Source organism: Salmo trutta, chromosome 3, assembly GCF_901001165.1.
Source record: "Salmo trutta chromosome 3, fSalTru1.1, whole genome shotgun sequence".
In the NCBI taxonomy this organism is placed as follows: Eukaryota; Metazoa; Chordata; class Actinopteri; order Salmoniformes; family Salmonidae; genus Salmo; species Salmo trutta.
This window is the reverse complement of record NC_042959.1, coordinates 30713340-30731350: the sequence shown is the minus strand read 5'-3', so window position 1 is coordinate 30731350 and position 18011 is coordinate 30713340. Positions and strand designations below refer to the sequence as shown.

The 18011-nt window shown below is 46.0% G+C and overlaps 1 protein-coding gene across 4 annotated transcripts; it reads right to left on the bottom strand.

The window, feature by feature from the left end:
• Positions 1 to 291: 291 nt before the first annotated feature.
• lnx2b (ligand of numb-protein X 2b) lies at positions 292 to 16528 on the bottom strand. 4 transcript variants are annotated; one of them, XM_029730183.1, is made up of 11 exons: positions 16445 to 16528; positions 16056 to 16160; positions 9599 to 10189; positions 8439 to 8635; positions 7302 to 7492; positions 5245 to 5682; positions 4898 to 5041; positions 3818 to 3992; positions 1693 to 1933; positions 1228 to 1386; positions 292 to 797 (listed from the first exon to the last, which is right to left on the bottom strand). In XM_029730183.1, the coding sequence occupies exons 3-11, from the start codon at positions 9994 to 9996 to the stop codon at positions 662 to 664; spliced, it is 2079 nt and encodes a 692-aa protein (XP_029586043.1). In that variant the 5' UTR covers positions 9997 to 10189; positions 16056 to 16160; positions 16445 to 16528; the 3' UTR covers positions 292 to 661. The 4 variants fall into 4 exon arrangements, with proteins under 4 accessions (XP_029586043.1, XP_029586027.1, XP_029586054.1 ...); XM_029730167.1 differs by lacking the exons at positions 16056 to 16160; positions 16445 to 16528 and adding an exon at positions 15869 to 16039; XM_029730194.1 differs by lacking the exons at positions 16056 to 16160; positions 16445 to 16528 and adding an exon at positions 15469 to 15842.
• Between the last annotated feature and the right edge of the window lie 1483 nt (positions 16529 to 18011).

Here is an 18011-nt window from a genome sequence, read left to right as displayed (position 1 = left end):
CATTTCTGCGATACTGGATCTGACATGCCTGGCACCAACGATCATACCACGCTCAAATATCACTATTTTTGCCCATTCTAGCACTCAATCAAACAGTAACTGAATGCCTCAAAGCCTGTTTGCCTGCTTTATATAGCAAACCCCAGCTACATGACTCACTGTCTGTAGGAGGGATCAATTTGTGAACGGGGTGTACCTAATAAACTGGCCAGTGAGTGAGTGATCTGTTTATATATATATATATATATATATATAAACAGATGTGGCTGTTTCCACCATTAAGGATTCCAATTTTTGATGGTCAATTCATCCTTCACCCTGATAAGCCCGATTTGTTCAGCCAGAAAATCAACTGCCCTTTTGAGTAACAACAACAAAAACAACAACCAGTGCAATGAAACAACTAAAAAGTGAAATTCAGTCACACTAGTCAGCTAGGGCAATGTGCAAATTCAACTAGATTACAATCAACATCAGAAGAGATTACCTAGTGAAATTAACAATTAATCAGAGAAGTAACCATCTTCCAAGAATGTCACCAATGAGATTCTAGGGTGGTGTGTGCAGAGACAAGCGGCTCAGTGGAGACAGGAGCTGAGGAAGGCTGGGGGTGCGGTGTGTGTGTGTGTGTGTGTATCTTCGTGTGCGTACGCATGCGTGTCTACACCAGGCTCCCCGGCCAGGACACCACAGTCAGTGTGACTTTATTCTTCTGCAGCTTGAGCATGGGGATGAGGGACGAGTTGTTCATGCCCACCGTGGTGGCTCCGTTCACAGCCACAATCTCATCACCACACCTAGAGACAACACAGAGGGACAGTCAGTAAACATGGGGCACAGAGATGGGCACAATAAATGCAAAACAATGACCTACCCGCCACCATAATCAGTCTCCTAACAGCTGTGCATTAAGGTCTAAATATGATGGACTTCTACAGGAGAATCACATCTAAATGAGCGAGCACTGGATACCAGGCTGGCTCCATCTCTGCTCTCAGTTGAATTAAAAATGGTGAAACCAGGTATTTCTGTTCAATCCTGTCCTTGGGGAGGCAAGCCTGCACGAAAGGGAGTACATGCCTTATCAAAGAACAGGGCAGGCTTACCAAAACATAACTCCCTTCTCACTGCTCCTACACTCCTTCACCCACCCAGATAGTAACGACATGCGTTTTCTCACTGAGGTTTATTATAAGAAACTAGCACTGGCCGTGTGAAGCAACTCACTTGAGGCGTCCGTCGAGGTGGGCGGGTGTACCAGGCACGATGGTCTTGATGAAGAACGGCTGCTGTCCGTGGTTCTCCTCGAAGCCGCCCACAATGCTGAAGCCCCAGCTCTCCTGATTGGTCTTCAGCAACACGATGTCACGGCACCAGTGCATGTGACTAAGGAGGAGAGAAAGTGACGCTCAAAAAAAAAAAGTGTCCGTGTGATTTCATAAGCCCAAAATGAAGACCTCCGTGTTTTAAATGGCCACCTGAAACAAGTGATAGGGTACTTTTCCGATGCAACAGACTGTCCAAGCATTATCACACTGTTCAGACTAATATTGCCTGCTAGTATTGTCCAACTACTGAAGTGTTGAGTACAAGCTTTACTCATGACACATTGGATTTGAAGAAATGCAAACTTGAGGTCATGCAAACTTGAGTTAAGTTATTTGCCAACCAATGGTTAGTGTGTGTGCTTACCTGGGAAGCCCCAGCCAGCGGGTCCACAACTGGGCCCAGTCGGTGTCATCCTCCCTTGGATTTTCCACAGACTCCATTGCCTCCTTGGCGGCCTCCCCCTCATCTCCTGGGTCTTCTGAGATGGTCTGGATGACCCTGAGGACCACCTGGGCCTGAGCCGTCTGGGCCTTCAGCACCGACACCGCCTCATTGTAAGTCAGCTGGGTCAGATCCACGCCATTGATGCTCAGCAAGACATCCCCTGGGCGACAGAAATCAGAACCATGTCAAGAAAATGTAGCCTCTGCATGCAAAGCTGGCCTTACATCAAAAGGTTTTCCCGTTAAGCGTGCAAGAGGTATGCATATTGTCTACCCCTTCACTAACAGAATTATCCCCTTAAGCATTTAAATCTGAACATTAGCCATGCTACATGGGGTCAATGTATGGAATGAAAACGGTCATGTCCTATCAAAACCATGACTGATAATGGTCACTGGTTTGGTGGTTATATGAAAGCATACAGTGCATTCAGAAAGTATTCAGACCCCTTGACTTTTTCCACATTTTTACATTAGTCTTAGTTTAAAATGGATTAAATTGTATTTTTTTCCTCATCAAACTATACACAATACCCCATAATGACAAAGCAAAAACAGGTTTTTAGACATTTTTGCAAATGTATAAAAAGTAAAAAATAAACTGAAATATCACATTTACATAAGTATTCAGACCCTTTAGTCAGTACTAAAGAGAGTCCGGACTCGAGCTGGGCCACTCAATGACATTCATAGACTTGTCCCGAAGCCATTCCAGCGTTGTCTTGGCTGTGTGCTTAGGGTCGTTGTCCTGTTGCAAGGTGAACCTTTGCCCCAGTCTGATAACCTGCTCCAGAGTGCTCAGGACTTCATTAAGGATCTCTGTACTTCGCTCTGTTTATCTTTCCCTCGATCCTGACTAGTCTCCCAGTCCTGCTGCTGAAAAACATCCCCACAGCATGATGCTGCCACCACCATGCTTCACCGTAGGGATGGTGCCAGGTTTCCTCCAAACGTGACGCTTGGCATTCAGGCCAAGAGTTCAATCTTGGTTTCATCAGACTAGAGAATCTTGCTTCTCATGGTCTGAGAGTCCTTTAGGTTTCTTTTGGCAAACTCCAAGCGGGCTGTCATGTGCCTTTTACTGAGGAGTGGCTTCCGTTTGGCCACTCTACCATAAAAAGGTCTGATTGTTGGAGTGCTGCAGAGATGGTTATCCCATCTCCACAGAGGAACTCTGGAGGTCTGTCAGAGTGACCATTGGGTTCTTGGTCACTTCCCTGACCAAGACCCTTCTCCCTCGATTGCTCAGTTTGGCCGAGCGGCCAGCTCTACGAGTCCTGGTGGTTCCAAACTTCTTCCATTTAAGAATGATGGAGGCCACTGTGTTCATGGGGACCTTAAATGCTGCAGAAATGTTTTGGTACCCTTCCCCAGATCTGTGCCGACATAATCCTGTCTCTGAGCTCCACGGACAATTCCTTCGACCCCATGGCTTGGTGTTTGGTCTGACATGTACTGTCAACTGTGGGACCTTATATAGACAGGTGTTTGCCTTTCCAAATCATGTCCAATCAATTGAATTTACCACAGGTGAATGAAGTTGTAGAAACTCTCAAGGATGATCAATGGAAACAAGAAAGGGAAAGGGAGATACCTAGTCAGTTGTCCAACTGAATGTATTCAACTGAAATGTGTCTCCCCGCATTTAACCCAACCCCTCTGAATCAGAGAGGTGCGGGGGGCTGCCTTAATCAACATCCACGTCTTCGGCGCCCAGGGAACAGTGGGTTAACTGCCTTGCTCAGGGGAAGAACGACAGATTTTTACCTTGTCAGCTTGGGGATTCGATCCAGCAACCTGGGTTACTGGCCCAACGCTCTAATCACCTGCTGCCGATGCACCTGAGCTCAATTTCAAGTCTCATAGCAAAGGGTCATAATGCTTTTGTAAATTAGGTTCTGCTGTTTTTTTTATTTTTAATACATTTACAAACATTTCTAAAACCTGTTTTCTCTTTGTCATTATTGGGTATTGTGTGTAGATTGATGAGAAACAAGTCAAGGGGTTTGAATACTTTCCGAATGCACTGTATATCCCAAGTGTACCTTTTTTGATAGTGCCGTCTCGGTGCAGGCAGCCGACAGGCTGGACACTGGTGATGTAGACGGGCAGGCGGCTGCGGCAGTCCCTCCCCCCAGCGATGGTGATGCCCAGGGAGAGTCTTGGCTCCTTCTTCAGACTCACCATCTTCTCCTGGCTGGAGAAGCCCCCTGGTGGATCCTGGGAAACACCAGGAAGAACCCTTCATTTGCTTTACATTGACGAGGAGCATGCAGTAGGCTATTTAGATGTGCTTCTTGTTCTGAAGATCAAAACGACTTCATAAGAATTATTTCTGGTCATCATAGAAAAGACTGGCATCAAAGAAAAGTAGCACAATATGCCTGACTCGGCATTCCTTCTGGGGTGTGCTGCTCATCATCTGCCCCTCTCCATTTCCTACAACTGAGAAGGATCTTTTGACTTAATTGATTCCTTGTCAAACCGCTTGTCCAAACCAATGTAAGCAGCAACATGTCAGATGCAGCTGCGGACTCAAACCCAGAGGTAATGTGCAAGGATCGACACTCGGCTCCCGAGTGCACGTGTCGACATCCACAGCTCCTGCCAGCGTCCTTGTTGTTCTCTCTCTGGAGTCTGTTAACCATCAGAGGGGGTTGGGGAGGGGAGGAGGGGGTGGGGGAGGAGGAGAGCCCTCCCTCTTCCTCCCTCCAGCAGGGAACCCTTCACACCCAGCAACACTCAAAGCCTGGGCTCTGCAGGTGAAAGCTAACCATCACCAGCTTTGATCCTCTGCCACCCAAAGCAACAAACAAATAGAACATGGTGAGGCAGCACTCTGGACCTTTTGATCAGGAGTGAGCAGGCCCCAGAGAAGGGCTTTTATCCCCGGACCAGGGACACAGGTGTCGGTCTGCTCCCAAGGCCCCTGTGGGCTTCTGTGGACGTGCTAGGTAGCCTGGACTGGTGACAGAGGGCTGGGGTGTGACTGATCGACCGTGGTGCCTTGATTACATTATGTAAACATGAGAAGCTTTTAGGATCATGTGTGCACACACCAACATACAGCAGTTTGTAGTACAGTGATTTGTAAGTTCTAAACATCCGGGGAGGAGATTGTTTACCTTCATGTAGGTGGAGGGGCGTCTGAAGTACTGGGGTTCTGGAGCCCTCCTAGCCACTCGGCCCTGCCCCTCTCCCCCACTGCCCCCCTCCTCCTGGGGCTCCGGCTGCCTCATCACCACAAAGTTCACCCGCACCTCACTGGCCTGTAGACACACGCATTATACACACACACACAGTTCAGGCCTCACAATCATTACACAGCCAGCAAATATATCATGGGAACCTCTGCTAACATGAACGTCAATGTTTCCGTAAGAGATTATAATAAATCCTATTTCCATAATGTCTCGTGCTTTGGTCTCCATGAAATGGATGTGATGTAACCTGTCTACTACAGAAGACCTACCTGTATGATCTGTGCTGCGTTCTCTGGGGTGCCGTGTCTCAGGTCTTGCCCGTTGATGGCCAGCACCTTGTCATTGTTGCATAGTTTCCCATCCTTGGCCGCCAGCCCCCCCGCCAGCAGGTCCAGAATGAAGACCCCCGTCTCGTCCGACTTGCGGATCAGCTTGATGCCCAGCGGCGCCGAGCGATCCCTCTTCACCAGCGTCACCTGGATCACCGTACCCTGGTTGTGGGTGGTGCCATGGGGACTGTGAGAGGGAGGGGAGGCGGCGGCCATGATGGTGGAAGGGGGAGTGTGGTGCTCGAGGCCAGGGCGTTGCGGGTGACGGGGGTTGAAGCCCTTCTCCTGCATGACGATGAGTCTGAGCAGAGGGCAGGGCCGCCCCAGCACGGAGATGGCCCGGCCGTGTGGGATAGACGCCAGGCTGACGTCATTCACCTAGAAACACCACACGGTCAGCAACACGGCCACTGATACAGCATCCCTCTGGAACACTGCAGGTAGACTAAATATACATAGAGTATCGACAGCTGTGCGAAGTGACTGGTCCCTGCGCTGATGGAGAGCCAAATTAAAATGCTTCCTGCTGTTCTACATAATTCTATCTTGATCAATACGTCATAGGATAGAGGTGTAACTAGTTCCTTTTAAACTGGTATTGATTGTATGATGAAAAACATTGATGTTTCAGGTTGCCCTCATGTCATTCAAAACTATTGACATCACCGTTTTTAGCAATCAGAAAATCAATAGAGGTAGACATACCACTTTAAAAATACTAAGAGCTGTGCCTCCATCTGTACAGCCAAAATCCACAGGTACCTCGACTCATGTTGCTCGAGGCATTGCATCTACCTTTGGGTGAGTAGGTGTACAAAATTATTGGACCAATTCCAGCTACACAAACCTCATCCGAGAGAAGCCCTTCTTAAAAAAATCAATACATTGACTCAGGGGGAAGCGAGGGATTCAATTTCAACAAATGAAGAACGCAATCTCCGCTCTGTCACACATCTCTCTTTACAGCCAATAGCTGTCCACAAAGGACCCCAAAAAGTCAGCGGTTATATTACTGCTACCAAGGCAGCTAGTAGGGGTGAGATGAGTGTTTTCAGTCTAAATTTGTGATTGGTCAGCCCAGAGGAAGAGATGGGCTCAGGCATTGTCATGTACCCTTGCCAGACAGCCGGGGGGAGGAGAAATCCGAGGAGGAGAGAGGGAGCAGGCTTCTGGGAAGAAAGGAAGCTGTATCTTTGTGAAACCCCCTTCAAAAGATATACCATCTCTGTACCCTAGTTTTACCCTCTGGGTGGAAACCAGATTTGAGTTTATTTCGATTTTTACAGGGACAGTGCACATTAAATCAAAGTTTCAGTAAAAGTCTCTGGGCAAAACAATTACAATACAGACAGACAATTAGCACATGCAGAGCAACATAGGACAAGCAACACGGAGCACGCAGACCATCAAGCGAGTGGTCTTGTGTGTTGAGACACCCTCACCACTAGCACGTAATCTTCCTTAGCCTTTTGGCCCATTTACAACCAGGACCATAGCCATAATATCACTAGACTATGTGTCATAATCAGCCCTTTCTGACCAAGAAAAATAAAACATTGAAGAAATCCAGACAGAGCCTGTCTGCAAGCAGGTGAACTTTGGCCTTCCAGAAGATGGGGCTCGGCCTGAAACGGCAATAGCTCAACAGTGAGCGTTTCAAAACCCTATTTCATGGGCCTGCTTGGAGAACAGATCTCTGTCACACATGTTACCATGAATCCAGAGACCCGTTCATTCTGAATATCTACTTCCCCACCAACAAATTCCCCCCCATTTACTGAGGATCATGGGAACCCAAGGGAATAGGGTGTTTGTGTGGAATAATAGGTCAAAGCTTCTTATAAAGCGCCATCTACAAAAAGTGCAGCCATTACCATCGTCAAGGTGGGCATTTCAAAGTATACGGCTACGGCACTAAAGCTACATAAGATGATGGGAAGGAGGGGAGCGGCCTGTAACCTATCCCTCTATTATTTACAGTGAGGAACCTGTCTCACCTCCAGAATGTGGTCCCCTGGGGCCAGCCTGCCGTCGCGGGCCGCCAGTGAGTCACGGATGATCTCCTGGATGACTATGTTCCCCAGGGGCGTGTCCTTTCCACCCACTATACGCAGGCCCAACTCCTGCTCCTCCCGAATCATCTCTACCACGTTGGCCTCGGCCACCAGGCTGGACCGCATGGAGGTCTCTGTGGAGGCAGACAAGGGCATGATGATTTTGGAGGTACACGTTCACATAAACAGAGACAAACAACCAGACAAACGCATGCACGGGCACACACACTCACCGAGATTCATATATGCTCAAACACATATCAATGGTCCATGATTGCCTTTTATTGTGTGTGCAATGCCAACACACACCCCTGGGGTTCTGAATCAAGTAGGGCAAGTGGCAACCTATTCCCCAAGAATCACTCACGATGAGGTAATAATTTCTGCGATAATGATCGCCAGTGTTGCCAGGTTACTTTGGTTTGATGGACTTTGTTCTACAGTATTCCATTACAAATTCCCTGGAGGGGTTCTAAGTCTAGACCAGACAGAGGTTAGGTGGGAGGAGCGATAGGAGGACAGGCTCATTGTAATGGCTGGAATGGAATACATGGGACTGGTGGTAGTTTCCATATGTTTGATACCGTTCCATTGATTCCATTCCAGCCATTACAATGAGCCCGTCCTCCTATAGCTCCTCCCACCAGCCTCCTCTGGTTGATACACGTTCTGGAGGATTTGGCCGGAGTGTCTGAAATCCTAAGCCCCCAGCTAAATGATCAGCACTCGTCTTATCCAGGTCTGACGACTCTCTTGTCAGGGATGGCCACATCAAAGGGGCTTTGGGTTTTCCCTAAAGTCAACACAGCTGACAGACTGTTTCCTCTCCCTTCCTCTCCCCGGGTGCGTTCATAAAATCCTTACACCTTCGTTGCCCCGATTGACACGGATATAGATTTGTCCATTCTTCGAAAGTATCCTATTTTTTTTCCAGTGGGAGCTCACTGCTATTCACTTAGACTGACAGACTATCATTATCATACAACAATAATCAGACTTCAGACATAGTGACGTTAGTGTGACGTCTATCTGGTTTGTGTTGTGGGCAAATCAGGAAGTGAGTGACGTGTGACATCTTACCGTCCTCGCTCTCTTCGAAGGCAGGGTTGATGAGGCCAGGCTCGGGCTGGATGTCCCGGGTGGCGGTACGGGTCATCGTAGGGGTATGTTTGGTATCGGCACCTGACTCCCCCTCCCCCCTGTTCCCCTTTAGCTCATTCCAGGGGGGTCTCTTCCTCCTCTCCGCCTCCTCCCTCAGCCTTCTGAAAACAGGACATCTTAGAGAGGGAGAAAGAAGGAGAGAGGAAAAGAGTGAGAGTTAAGTCAACATTCAACAATCCTCCTTTTAATTAAACCTCATGACGTTCATCCAAAACGGTCCGTGAAGGTAACCTAAAATATCCTGAGTGAGTACACACCTTCGACATTTCTTTAGATTGTGTGACCAGCAAAAAAGGGAGTACGATCAATGTTCATTCATTTGTTTCAGTGAGGAGGACAATTCTAAAAAGCTAGAGGTGTGGGAAATGGGAATGAATAGATTTAGTGACTGTTGAGGGAGTCAGAGAGAGCGAGACTATGAGAAGAGAAGAGCTATGCAGATGAGGAGCCTTTTTTACTGCATTGCAGGGAATCTGGGGGGGGGGGGGGGGGACAGGTCGGGTGTGATTAAGTCAGAGAGAGAGCTACTGCTGCTGGTCCTGCTGTCTGAACTTTGCCTCCTGTCTGTTTGCACGGATGGCTGCAGGATGGCCAGCTATCATAACATAACCTTTACCCACTACTGACTGTGTCATAGCTGCTCGCTAACCACTAAGACGATAAGCACCACACCGGCCAAGTGAGGAAAGGGAAGGCTAATCCACAAATTACAAAGATCTCGGGGATATGACATGTGAGACTGAACCTCTCCTTTGAGTCCAGGAACTATGTAATAAAAGCTTTTTCATGGGAGACTCTAAACCTGATTGACTTATGTTATGTGAATCCATGTTAAGTTAACATTTGACCCATTAACTCAAAATTCATTCCTAAATTCAGGCATAGGAAAATAAATAGACCAGCCAAATATAAACTACAGTAAACAGACAGGTACTATTTTGGCTTACTTACTCTGGTTGCAAAGCAGACAGTTTAAGCTCAACTCTTAACTAAATACTTTTCCCCATCTCAAACTCCCTCTTCCCCGGCCCATGCGCGTCATCACCCCTCCGCGGTGCCCCAGCCATAACCCTATTCACCTGTTGTGCAAGTGGGGCTGCAGCTCGCAGCGCTGCATCTGCTGCTGGCACTCAGCTTGGTGTGGGCAGAGCACGGTCAGCTTGTCCAGCAGGTTCTTGACCAGCAGGCTGGAGGGCCGGCAATGGTGCAGCTGCAGCTGCTGGCGGTCCACGGGACAGAAGTCCTGCTCCTTCAGGAAGCTGCTGAGGCACTGGAAGCAGTAGGTGTGTCCGCACGGCGTGTCCATGGGATGCAGCAGGGGCTGCAGACAGATGTGGCACACGAGCTCGTCATCTACCTCATCCTGGTACTCATACAGGTGGTTCTCCTGGCCTCCCTCGTGCTGCTGGCCACACTCCTTGCACATCTTTGCCCATGTTAGGCCAGCACTGCTGCTGGGGACCATAGGCTCCGTCATGGCCACAGGCTGGAGTACCTAGCTAGCAAGTCCAACTTCCAACGTTCCACTGTCCTACTTCCTCTGTGCTCTCGTCTCCCTGAAAGGATATGCTTTGTTTATTTCATAAGGGGGGGCAAATATCCCAAAGTGACGGTGAGGTTGAAACCCTGATCCACCGCGTGTCATCTCCTCACATCTTCATCCTAGATTTCTGTTGATGGAAGCACAAAAAGAGGTCTGCCGTTAGAGTTGGGACTTTTCCTACTCATATTGACTGGCTCAACAGGAAATGACAAATCCACAGAGCGGCAACAATATGCAGGCTGGAGCAGCTGTTTCCTCTCAGCCAGTTTCCTGAGGGACTAAAGGAATTCTCCTTTCGGCTACATGTCACTGTGCGCGTCATTAAAATGGGGGGGGGGGGGGTGTAAACCCCCATGAAATGATGCGAGAAAGGGCAAAAAGGACTAAAAGTAAAAAAACGTGCTAATGGGAAGGAACAAAGACATGGCACTAGGAGAGAATGAGAACTGAATGAACTGGGCAGAAATGCAATCCTCATCACTAATAACCCCCTCAGCTGAGGTCTCTATCCCTCTGTGATCTCTATCCCTCTGATCTCTATCCCTCTGTGAGGCTTCTAACCTCTCCACTAATTCCCTGTCTTTAGGCGAGACTGACTAGAAATGCATTCTTCGCTTTTAGCAACTTACTCTACACATGTGCAAAGAAAAGGAGCCGATGTGTAAGCTCAATCAACACTCTTGTCAAATGTATCATATAACCAGCGAACTGCAGCACAAACAAGCAAGCATACGAGTGTGGTGTGAATATCTTAAAGTACACTGAATAGGAGTACCTAACCAACAATACTGACGCAAACACTGAGCTGTTTACGTGCCACCTTTCCTCGTTCCCCTTTGTCACATGATAAAAACCCAGCCAACAGCATTATGTACACAGACCAGCTTCCCTGCATTCCCTCACCAGTCCCAGCACTCCTCTCTGACCCCCGTCGAGAGGTCAGCAAGGCAAAAGAGCAGACTGATTCTGTAGCTTGTTCGTCATTAGCTTGTTGCACCTACCTGAGAAGCTGATATCAGCGTTGCCAAGGGCCCCGGCCGGTCGGCAGCCACCGCATGCAAACAAGAAACTCAGACCCAACAGCTGTGCTGGCTGCCTGCAGCCTGACTGAAACCAGAGCTCTACATCCCCGGCACACAGTCAGAGGTTCTGTGTGTGTGTGCCCAGCACTGCACCAGCTGTGTGGCAAACTGAGGGGGAGTGGTATGACTAGACTGAGGGAGGGGATGTAGAGGTGGAGGGAGGGGGGACGCAGACTGCTGATGTTGCACTAGCGCAGGCAAAACACTGAGGCCAAACCCAAGGCTGAGCAATTACACCAAGGCTGTAGTGTACACACACACGGAGGTCAAGCAGCACAGCCTCCTCTCTCACCGCCTTTCTCGTTACTCAAGTGATCCTTCGTCTTGTAATGGATAAGCGTCATGGATCCTGTGGCAAAGCAGAGGAAGCATAACCAAGGTTCTACCCCACTTCTTTGGGAGTTCACATAACCAGACTCAATGACTACACAAATATTCAATCTGACCCGAGATTACTTCAGAAGATGGATGATGAAGTCAAGTGTGTCCCATAATTGGAATTCTGTGTAAAACAAAACAAACGCCAACCACTTGACTGGAGTAGACGGAATGCCTCCTTATCAACACATGCATGTTTAGACTTGCCTGGGCGAAACAGAGATTAGCCTAAATACAATTCCTCCTAATCTTTGGTATGCATATTTGCCATAGCATAAAAGCACACAGTCTATAAATGTTTAATAGGAGAGAGCTGGACAGAGAATGTGGCTTACAGAGAGGGAGTGAAAGGGTCATTTGAGTTTCATTGAGGATGTAGCATGGGTGGTTATTAGAGGCTATGGGCTGCTGAGGAACCAGGCAGGCAGGGACCCTTTTATTTATTTGACCTTTATTTAACTAGGCAAGTCACTAGGAAAATTCTTATTTTCAATGACGGCCTAGGAACAGTGGGTTAACTGCCTTGTTCAGGGGCAGAACGACAGATTTGTACCTTGTCAGCTCGGGGATTCGAACTTGCAACCTTTCGGTTACTAGCCCAACGCTCTAACCACTAGGCTACCCTGCCGCCCCTGAATGAGTGTCCTTTTAGGAGATGAGTAGTTGAACAGAAGTACCTTCTTTCAGAGGATAACTTTATTAAGTCTGAAGGTACTTCTTTCAGAGGATAACTTTATTAAGTCTGAAGGTACTTCTTTCAGAGGATAACTTTATTAAGTCTGTTCAACTACCGTAAATTCCGGACTATAAGCCGCAACTTTTTTCCCACGCTTTGAACCTCGCAGCTTAAACAATGACGCGGCTAATATATGGATTTTTCCCGCTTTCACATTTTTTCTCTCCAAAAAAACACATTCTGTGACGTGCTCAGTTTTTTGGCGGCATGAAGCTTTCATTAGACCAATAAAATTGCCGAACGGGTTAAGGTCAAACAGTGACGAGAGCGACAATGAAAACGATCCAATATCGGATGAAGCAATTCTGAGGCTATTCAACTCCGACACCGAAGGAGATGACTTCAGTGGTTTCAGTGCACAGGGGGAGGAAGATAGTGACCAATGACTTTCTTGGTAGGCTACTGTTTACTGCTAATTTTTTATTTTTTGTTACAAGCCGTGTTTCATTAAAGCCTATTTATTTTTGTTACAAGCCGTGCTTCGTTAAAGCCTATTTATTTTTGTTACAAGCCTATTTATTTTTGTTACAAGCCGTGTTTCGTTAAAGCCTGTGTAAAGTTATTTTGTTTCAATGTACCAGTAGGCACCTGCGGCTTATAGACATGTGCGGCTTATTTATGTTCAAAATAATAATTTAAAAAAAATTCAGTGGGTGCGGCTTATATTCAGGTGTGCTCAATAGTCCGGAAATTACAGTACTCATCTCCTAAAAGGACATGTTCTCATGTATAACACATTTAAAATGTTCCATTGAGCTTCAATGTTTAAATCATATCAATCAATGTTAAATATCATATTAAAAGACATTAAATCATATATTTTAAATCAATGGTTTCTAATGCCTGGAGGAAATAACTAGGGAGGAAACTGCTTGGGATGAAATTCATAATGGTATATGTCTTCAGTAGTGGTATGCAGTGCTATACACTGTAATATTGGCAACGTTGCGTTGTTAAGTACTGAACTGTTCATGTGTAGTTCTGGTATAAGGCGTGTTCTGAAGATGACATGGTGACCTTAAGGGGGAGGGGGGGAATACCTCAACATCAATGTGTAATCATGTGACATTCAAAGCTTTCTAGGAAAAATGTCTTGGCTCAACATTTAAGATTAGCCTCCCATGCATTGGAACAGTCCCTCATATCCAGATGAGCTTTTAAGTCAAACAGGACTGCCAGCTGTTCAGTCACTGTGGCTATGACAGACAATAACCTCCCCTCACCAATGTTTCCATTGTCTCCACAACAGCAGAGGTGAGTCACATTTCCCGCACACCCTCGTAAAAGTGAACGCAGGTAAATCCATGAGGCAGACAGAAAAGAGAGACGTATTAGATCAGCTAAAAAGGGTGTGCGGAAATCCTGACTGATTTGACTCTCCGTTATGGTTGACTGAAAGTGAAAATACAGGGAACGACCTGTACACTTGCCCGCCTAAAGTTCACATTGCTTCATAATTTACCCAGTCCCTTTCTACACCAGTATGATTGCTAGCCACCCTGAAGCCTTGAGCATGGTACCCATTGGTGCCAGTCTCCACTACAGAACCCCATCCAGGCTAAAAAGTTACAGGCTGTAATCCTCCCACTGTTCACCAGCAGACCACTGTCTGAAAAGTACACACCACACTGGGTTCCAGAAACAAGACATCAACTTCTGACCAGGAATATCCATCCATGAATAGAGATATGGCCTCCTTGGTCATAAAGCTCCTTAGGTCTGCTATTCAATAGAGTGAATGAAAAAGAAAAGCATGAATTATCATCTATTATTCAAAAGGAACTCTTCCAAACCAATTACCCCTATAGCCTACGTCTGGTTTTATAAAGACGTGAAGATGGATGATTTGACACAAACAACCTCTTGATTTAGGCTCTTAGGAACATGACAGTTTCCCATGGAGAGGAGCTCACAACTAACAATAAAACAGTCATTAGCCAATAGCCACTACCACATCAAGATCAAATAGGACTGTCTGAACTTGACATGCACATCCCAAGCAATATATAATATACACAGTTTATTAGGTACACCCTGTTCACATAAATGGTTCGTTCCTACAGACAGTGAGTCACGTGGCTATGGCTTGCTATATAAAGCAGGCAGACAGGCATTGAGTCATTCAGTTACTGTTCGATTGAACGTTATAATGGGCAAAATTAGTGACCTAAGCGACTTTGAGCGTGGTGTGATCGTCGGTACTAGGCATGCCTGTTCCAGTATTTCAGAAACGTCTGGCCTCCTGGTGCGTGAAACAAAAAACGTCCAGTCCGCGACAGTCCTGTGGGTGAAAATAGCTCGTTGATGGGAGGTCGAAGGAGAATAGCAAGAATCGTGCAAGCTGGCGGGCCACAAACATGTAAATAACGGCGCAGTACAACAGTGGTGTGCAGAACGGCATCTCAGAATGCACAACTTGTTGGTCCGTGTCACGGAAGTGCTATTGCAGCAGACGACCACAACAGGTTCCACTCCTATCAGCTAAAAACAAGAAGAAGCGGCTCCAGTGGGCACGCGATCACCAACACTGGACAACTGAGGAGTGGAAAAACATCGCCTGGTCCGACGAATCCCAGTTCCTGTTACATCATGCTGATGGCAGAGCCAGGATTTGGCATAAGCAGCATGAGTCCATGACCCCATCCTGCCTGCTGTCAACAGTACAGGCTGGTGGCGAAATGTTGTGGGGTATGTTTTCCTTGACACTAATTGTGTAACGTTTCCATGCCCGATGAATTCAGGCTGTTCTGGAGGCAAAGGGGGGGGCCAACCTGGTACTAGATGGCTGTACCTAATAAACTGACCGCTGAGCATATACTGGTTGTATGAGCAAATCTCCTATTACCTCTCTATTCATATGCCTTAATTCAAATGATGTGCCATTGCAATACTCTATAATTTCAATATTCACTGTCAGTGACATAGCCTTGGTAGTATAGAACAAAACCTAGTCATTCACCAGAAAGTGCCAACTTCTAATGCCTGACACACAGGCTTTAGCGCTATTGTGTTACTGTAAAAAAAAAAGAGGCCATCGTTGAGGGTTGGCCTATTCCTTTGTCAGAAAACAAATATTCCAATGTCCCCATTGACAGCTGATGACAAGGTTAACAACCGAGCAAACTTCCCCCTTCATTCGAATTTGCATTGCACACATGCGTGGTAAATCAATTACGTGTCACTCCTCCTATACATTTTATGGCATATTACCTTTTTTACTCACGTCACTGGAAAATAATGCTGATCATTCCGCACTATAAAAACAAACTTCTTGACCACATTACGTTCTCACCTTCAACACAGCCTGAGATATGTTAAGACTACCTTTACATTTGTTGGAATGTGTTAGACTAGGCTATATATTCATACACGTATGTTAATGGTGGGCTGTATTAAATGTGTGAGAATACATTTAAAAAGTTTAACACCGTCATGTTCCATGAGAGAATAGAACGTACGAGACCATAGAGATAGCCGAGACCGAAACTCGTCTTCTACAACTTGTGAAGGGCTTTTCCCGGAATAATAAAACAAACACAGTCGTGAACTCGTGCTATGACTAAAGTAGCCTAGGGTATCGAGAAACGATTAATATAATCGTATACGTTACATGTCTGGGTGAATAATACAGCTCATTCTTCCGAGGGCGCCGACTCAGTTGTTAGAAGTACAGGTAATATTCCTAATTTCGAACAACAAAAAAAGTATCCTAGGATCTAACGTCTCTACAGGAAGTCCATGCAGGTGATATTTAAATTAGGCAGGTTACTTTCCAACAACCCACGTAAGTGACTCACTGCGTAGGTATTCTTTCATCCTTATTGAACACCTTGCCTGTACGTGTGTGTCATCATCTGCATTCCACGATATTTTACAATGGGCAGTCTCTTCTTTACTGTAGCCTACGAAGTAATAAACACATTTTTGGGAAAGATTCGATTTTAATTAGCAAAATAATCACGTAATGTTAAATTAAAAGTGATGACCATTTTATGTTAAATTAAAAGTGAATACCATTTTTCTGCTAGTAGCCTACAATGTCATGATCAATTAAGGATGAATTGAGGATGAATTGTCAATTGAGGATGCTTAAAGACTCCAGAGTTTGTATGCATAACAGTTTTATGAGAGAAAATGTTAACTATGTGCATTTCAATTGTAATAACATCAGTTTCTCTCAACTCACCTTGCTTTAGAGGGTGAGAAAAGTGACACACAATACAGTGTTTGTAAGCTATGTTTCCCTTCAGTTTTTCCCTTCCCTGATTTATTGGTAAGACTCACATTGAATACAAAGGAGCCGTCTGAATGGTGCCCAATGAAGTAATAATACTTGCTTTGGGACCCTACCAGTTAAAAGGCTTTTGACACATGACCAGTGTTAGCTTCATACCCCCTGCAGGATGGAAGGGAAGTCTCTGTGTCATAAAACCTCTCTGTTACGGCCTGTTCCCCGGTGATTTATAGGCCTGCAAAGGAAAAGCTACAGCCAAAGACATACATTTGTTGACATGTTGTGCTCAATGAATGTGTAACAACGCTTCTATCCAGAAAATGTCTAGTGTCCTACTTCTATCAAAACTTAATTCACTGTCAATATCATATATTTCTGAACAGTTTTGTGATAACATCACAGCCTCCTCAGAAAACATGTATAACTGTTATTAATTGTAACATAGACCAGTTTTAGTTTCTTACCACCAACAGATCCAATGGAAGAGATCTAAATATTTAGAGATTGACGTTATACGATACAATTGCAATAACCGGGAGCAGGAGGTATTCAATTGTGAGTCACTGTGTAGACCACTGGAATTGAACAGAGGCACGAGGAGCCCCTTCTTAAGACTGTCGCATTACTTGAAGCTAATGAGCTTTGATGAGTAAGAGTGACACCATGTGGTCAATTGTAGGATGACTTTTATTTTATTTATTTCACCTTTATTTAACCAGGTAGGCTAGTTAAGAACAAGTTCTCATTTGCAACTGCGACCTGGCCAAGATAAAGCATAGCAATTCGACACATACAACAACACAGAGTTACACATGGAATAAACAAAACATACAAAAGAAAACAAAAAGTCTATATACAGTGAGTTCAAATGAGGTAAGTTAAGGCAATAAATAGGCCATGGTGGCAAAGTAATTACAATATAGCAATTAAACACTGGAATGGTAGATGTGCAGAAGATGAATGTGCAAGTAGAGATACTGGGGTGCAAAGGAGCAAGATAAATAAATAAATAAATACCGTATGGGGATGAGGTAGGTAGATAGATGGGCTGTTTACAGATGGGCTATGTACAGGTGCAGTGATCTGTGAGCTGCTCTGACAGCTGGTGCTTAAAGCTAGTGAGGGAGATATGAGTCTCCAGCTTCAGAGATTTTTGCAGTTCGTTCCAGTCATAGGCAGCAGAGAACTGGAAGGAAAGACGACCAAAGGAGGAATTGGAGAGTCGGCCCGACGACCAAAGGAGAGAAGAGAGTCGGCCCGAGAATTGAACCCTGTGGCACACCCATAGAGACTGCCAGAGGTCCAGACAACAGGCCCTCCGATTTGACACACTGAACTCTATCAGAGAAGTAGTTGGTAAACCAGGCGAGGCAATCATTTGAGAAACCAAGGCTGTCGAGTCTGCCAATAAGAATGTGGTGATTGACAGAGTCGAAAGCCTTGGCCAGGTCGATGAATACAGCTGCACAGTAATGTCTCTTATCGATGGAGGTTATGATGTCGTTTAGGACCTTGAGCG

Bases quoted from the DNA above. Each gene is read 5' to 3' on its own strand.
- lnx2b (XM_029730183.1), bottom strand. From the start codon at position 9,996: ATGACGGAGCCTATGGTCCCCAGCAGCAGTGCTGGCCTAACATGGGCA. The intron at 5,683-7,301 runs GTGAGACAGGTT...TGGTGTTTCTAG, and splicing joins CAGGGGACCACATTCTGGAG to GTGAATGACGTCAGCCTGGC. The intron at 798-1,227 runs GTGAGTTGCTTC...TGTTGTCTCTAG, and splicing joins CACCTCGACGGACGCCTCAA to GTGTGGTGATGAGATTGTGG.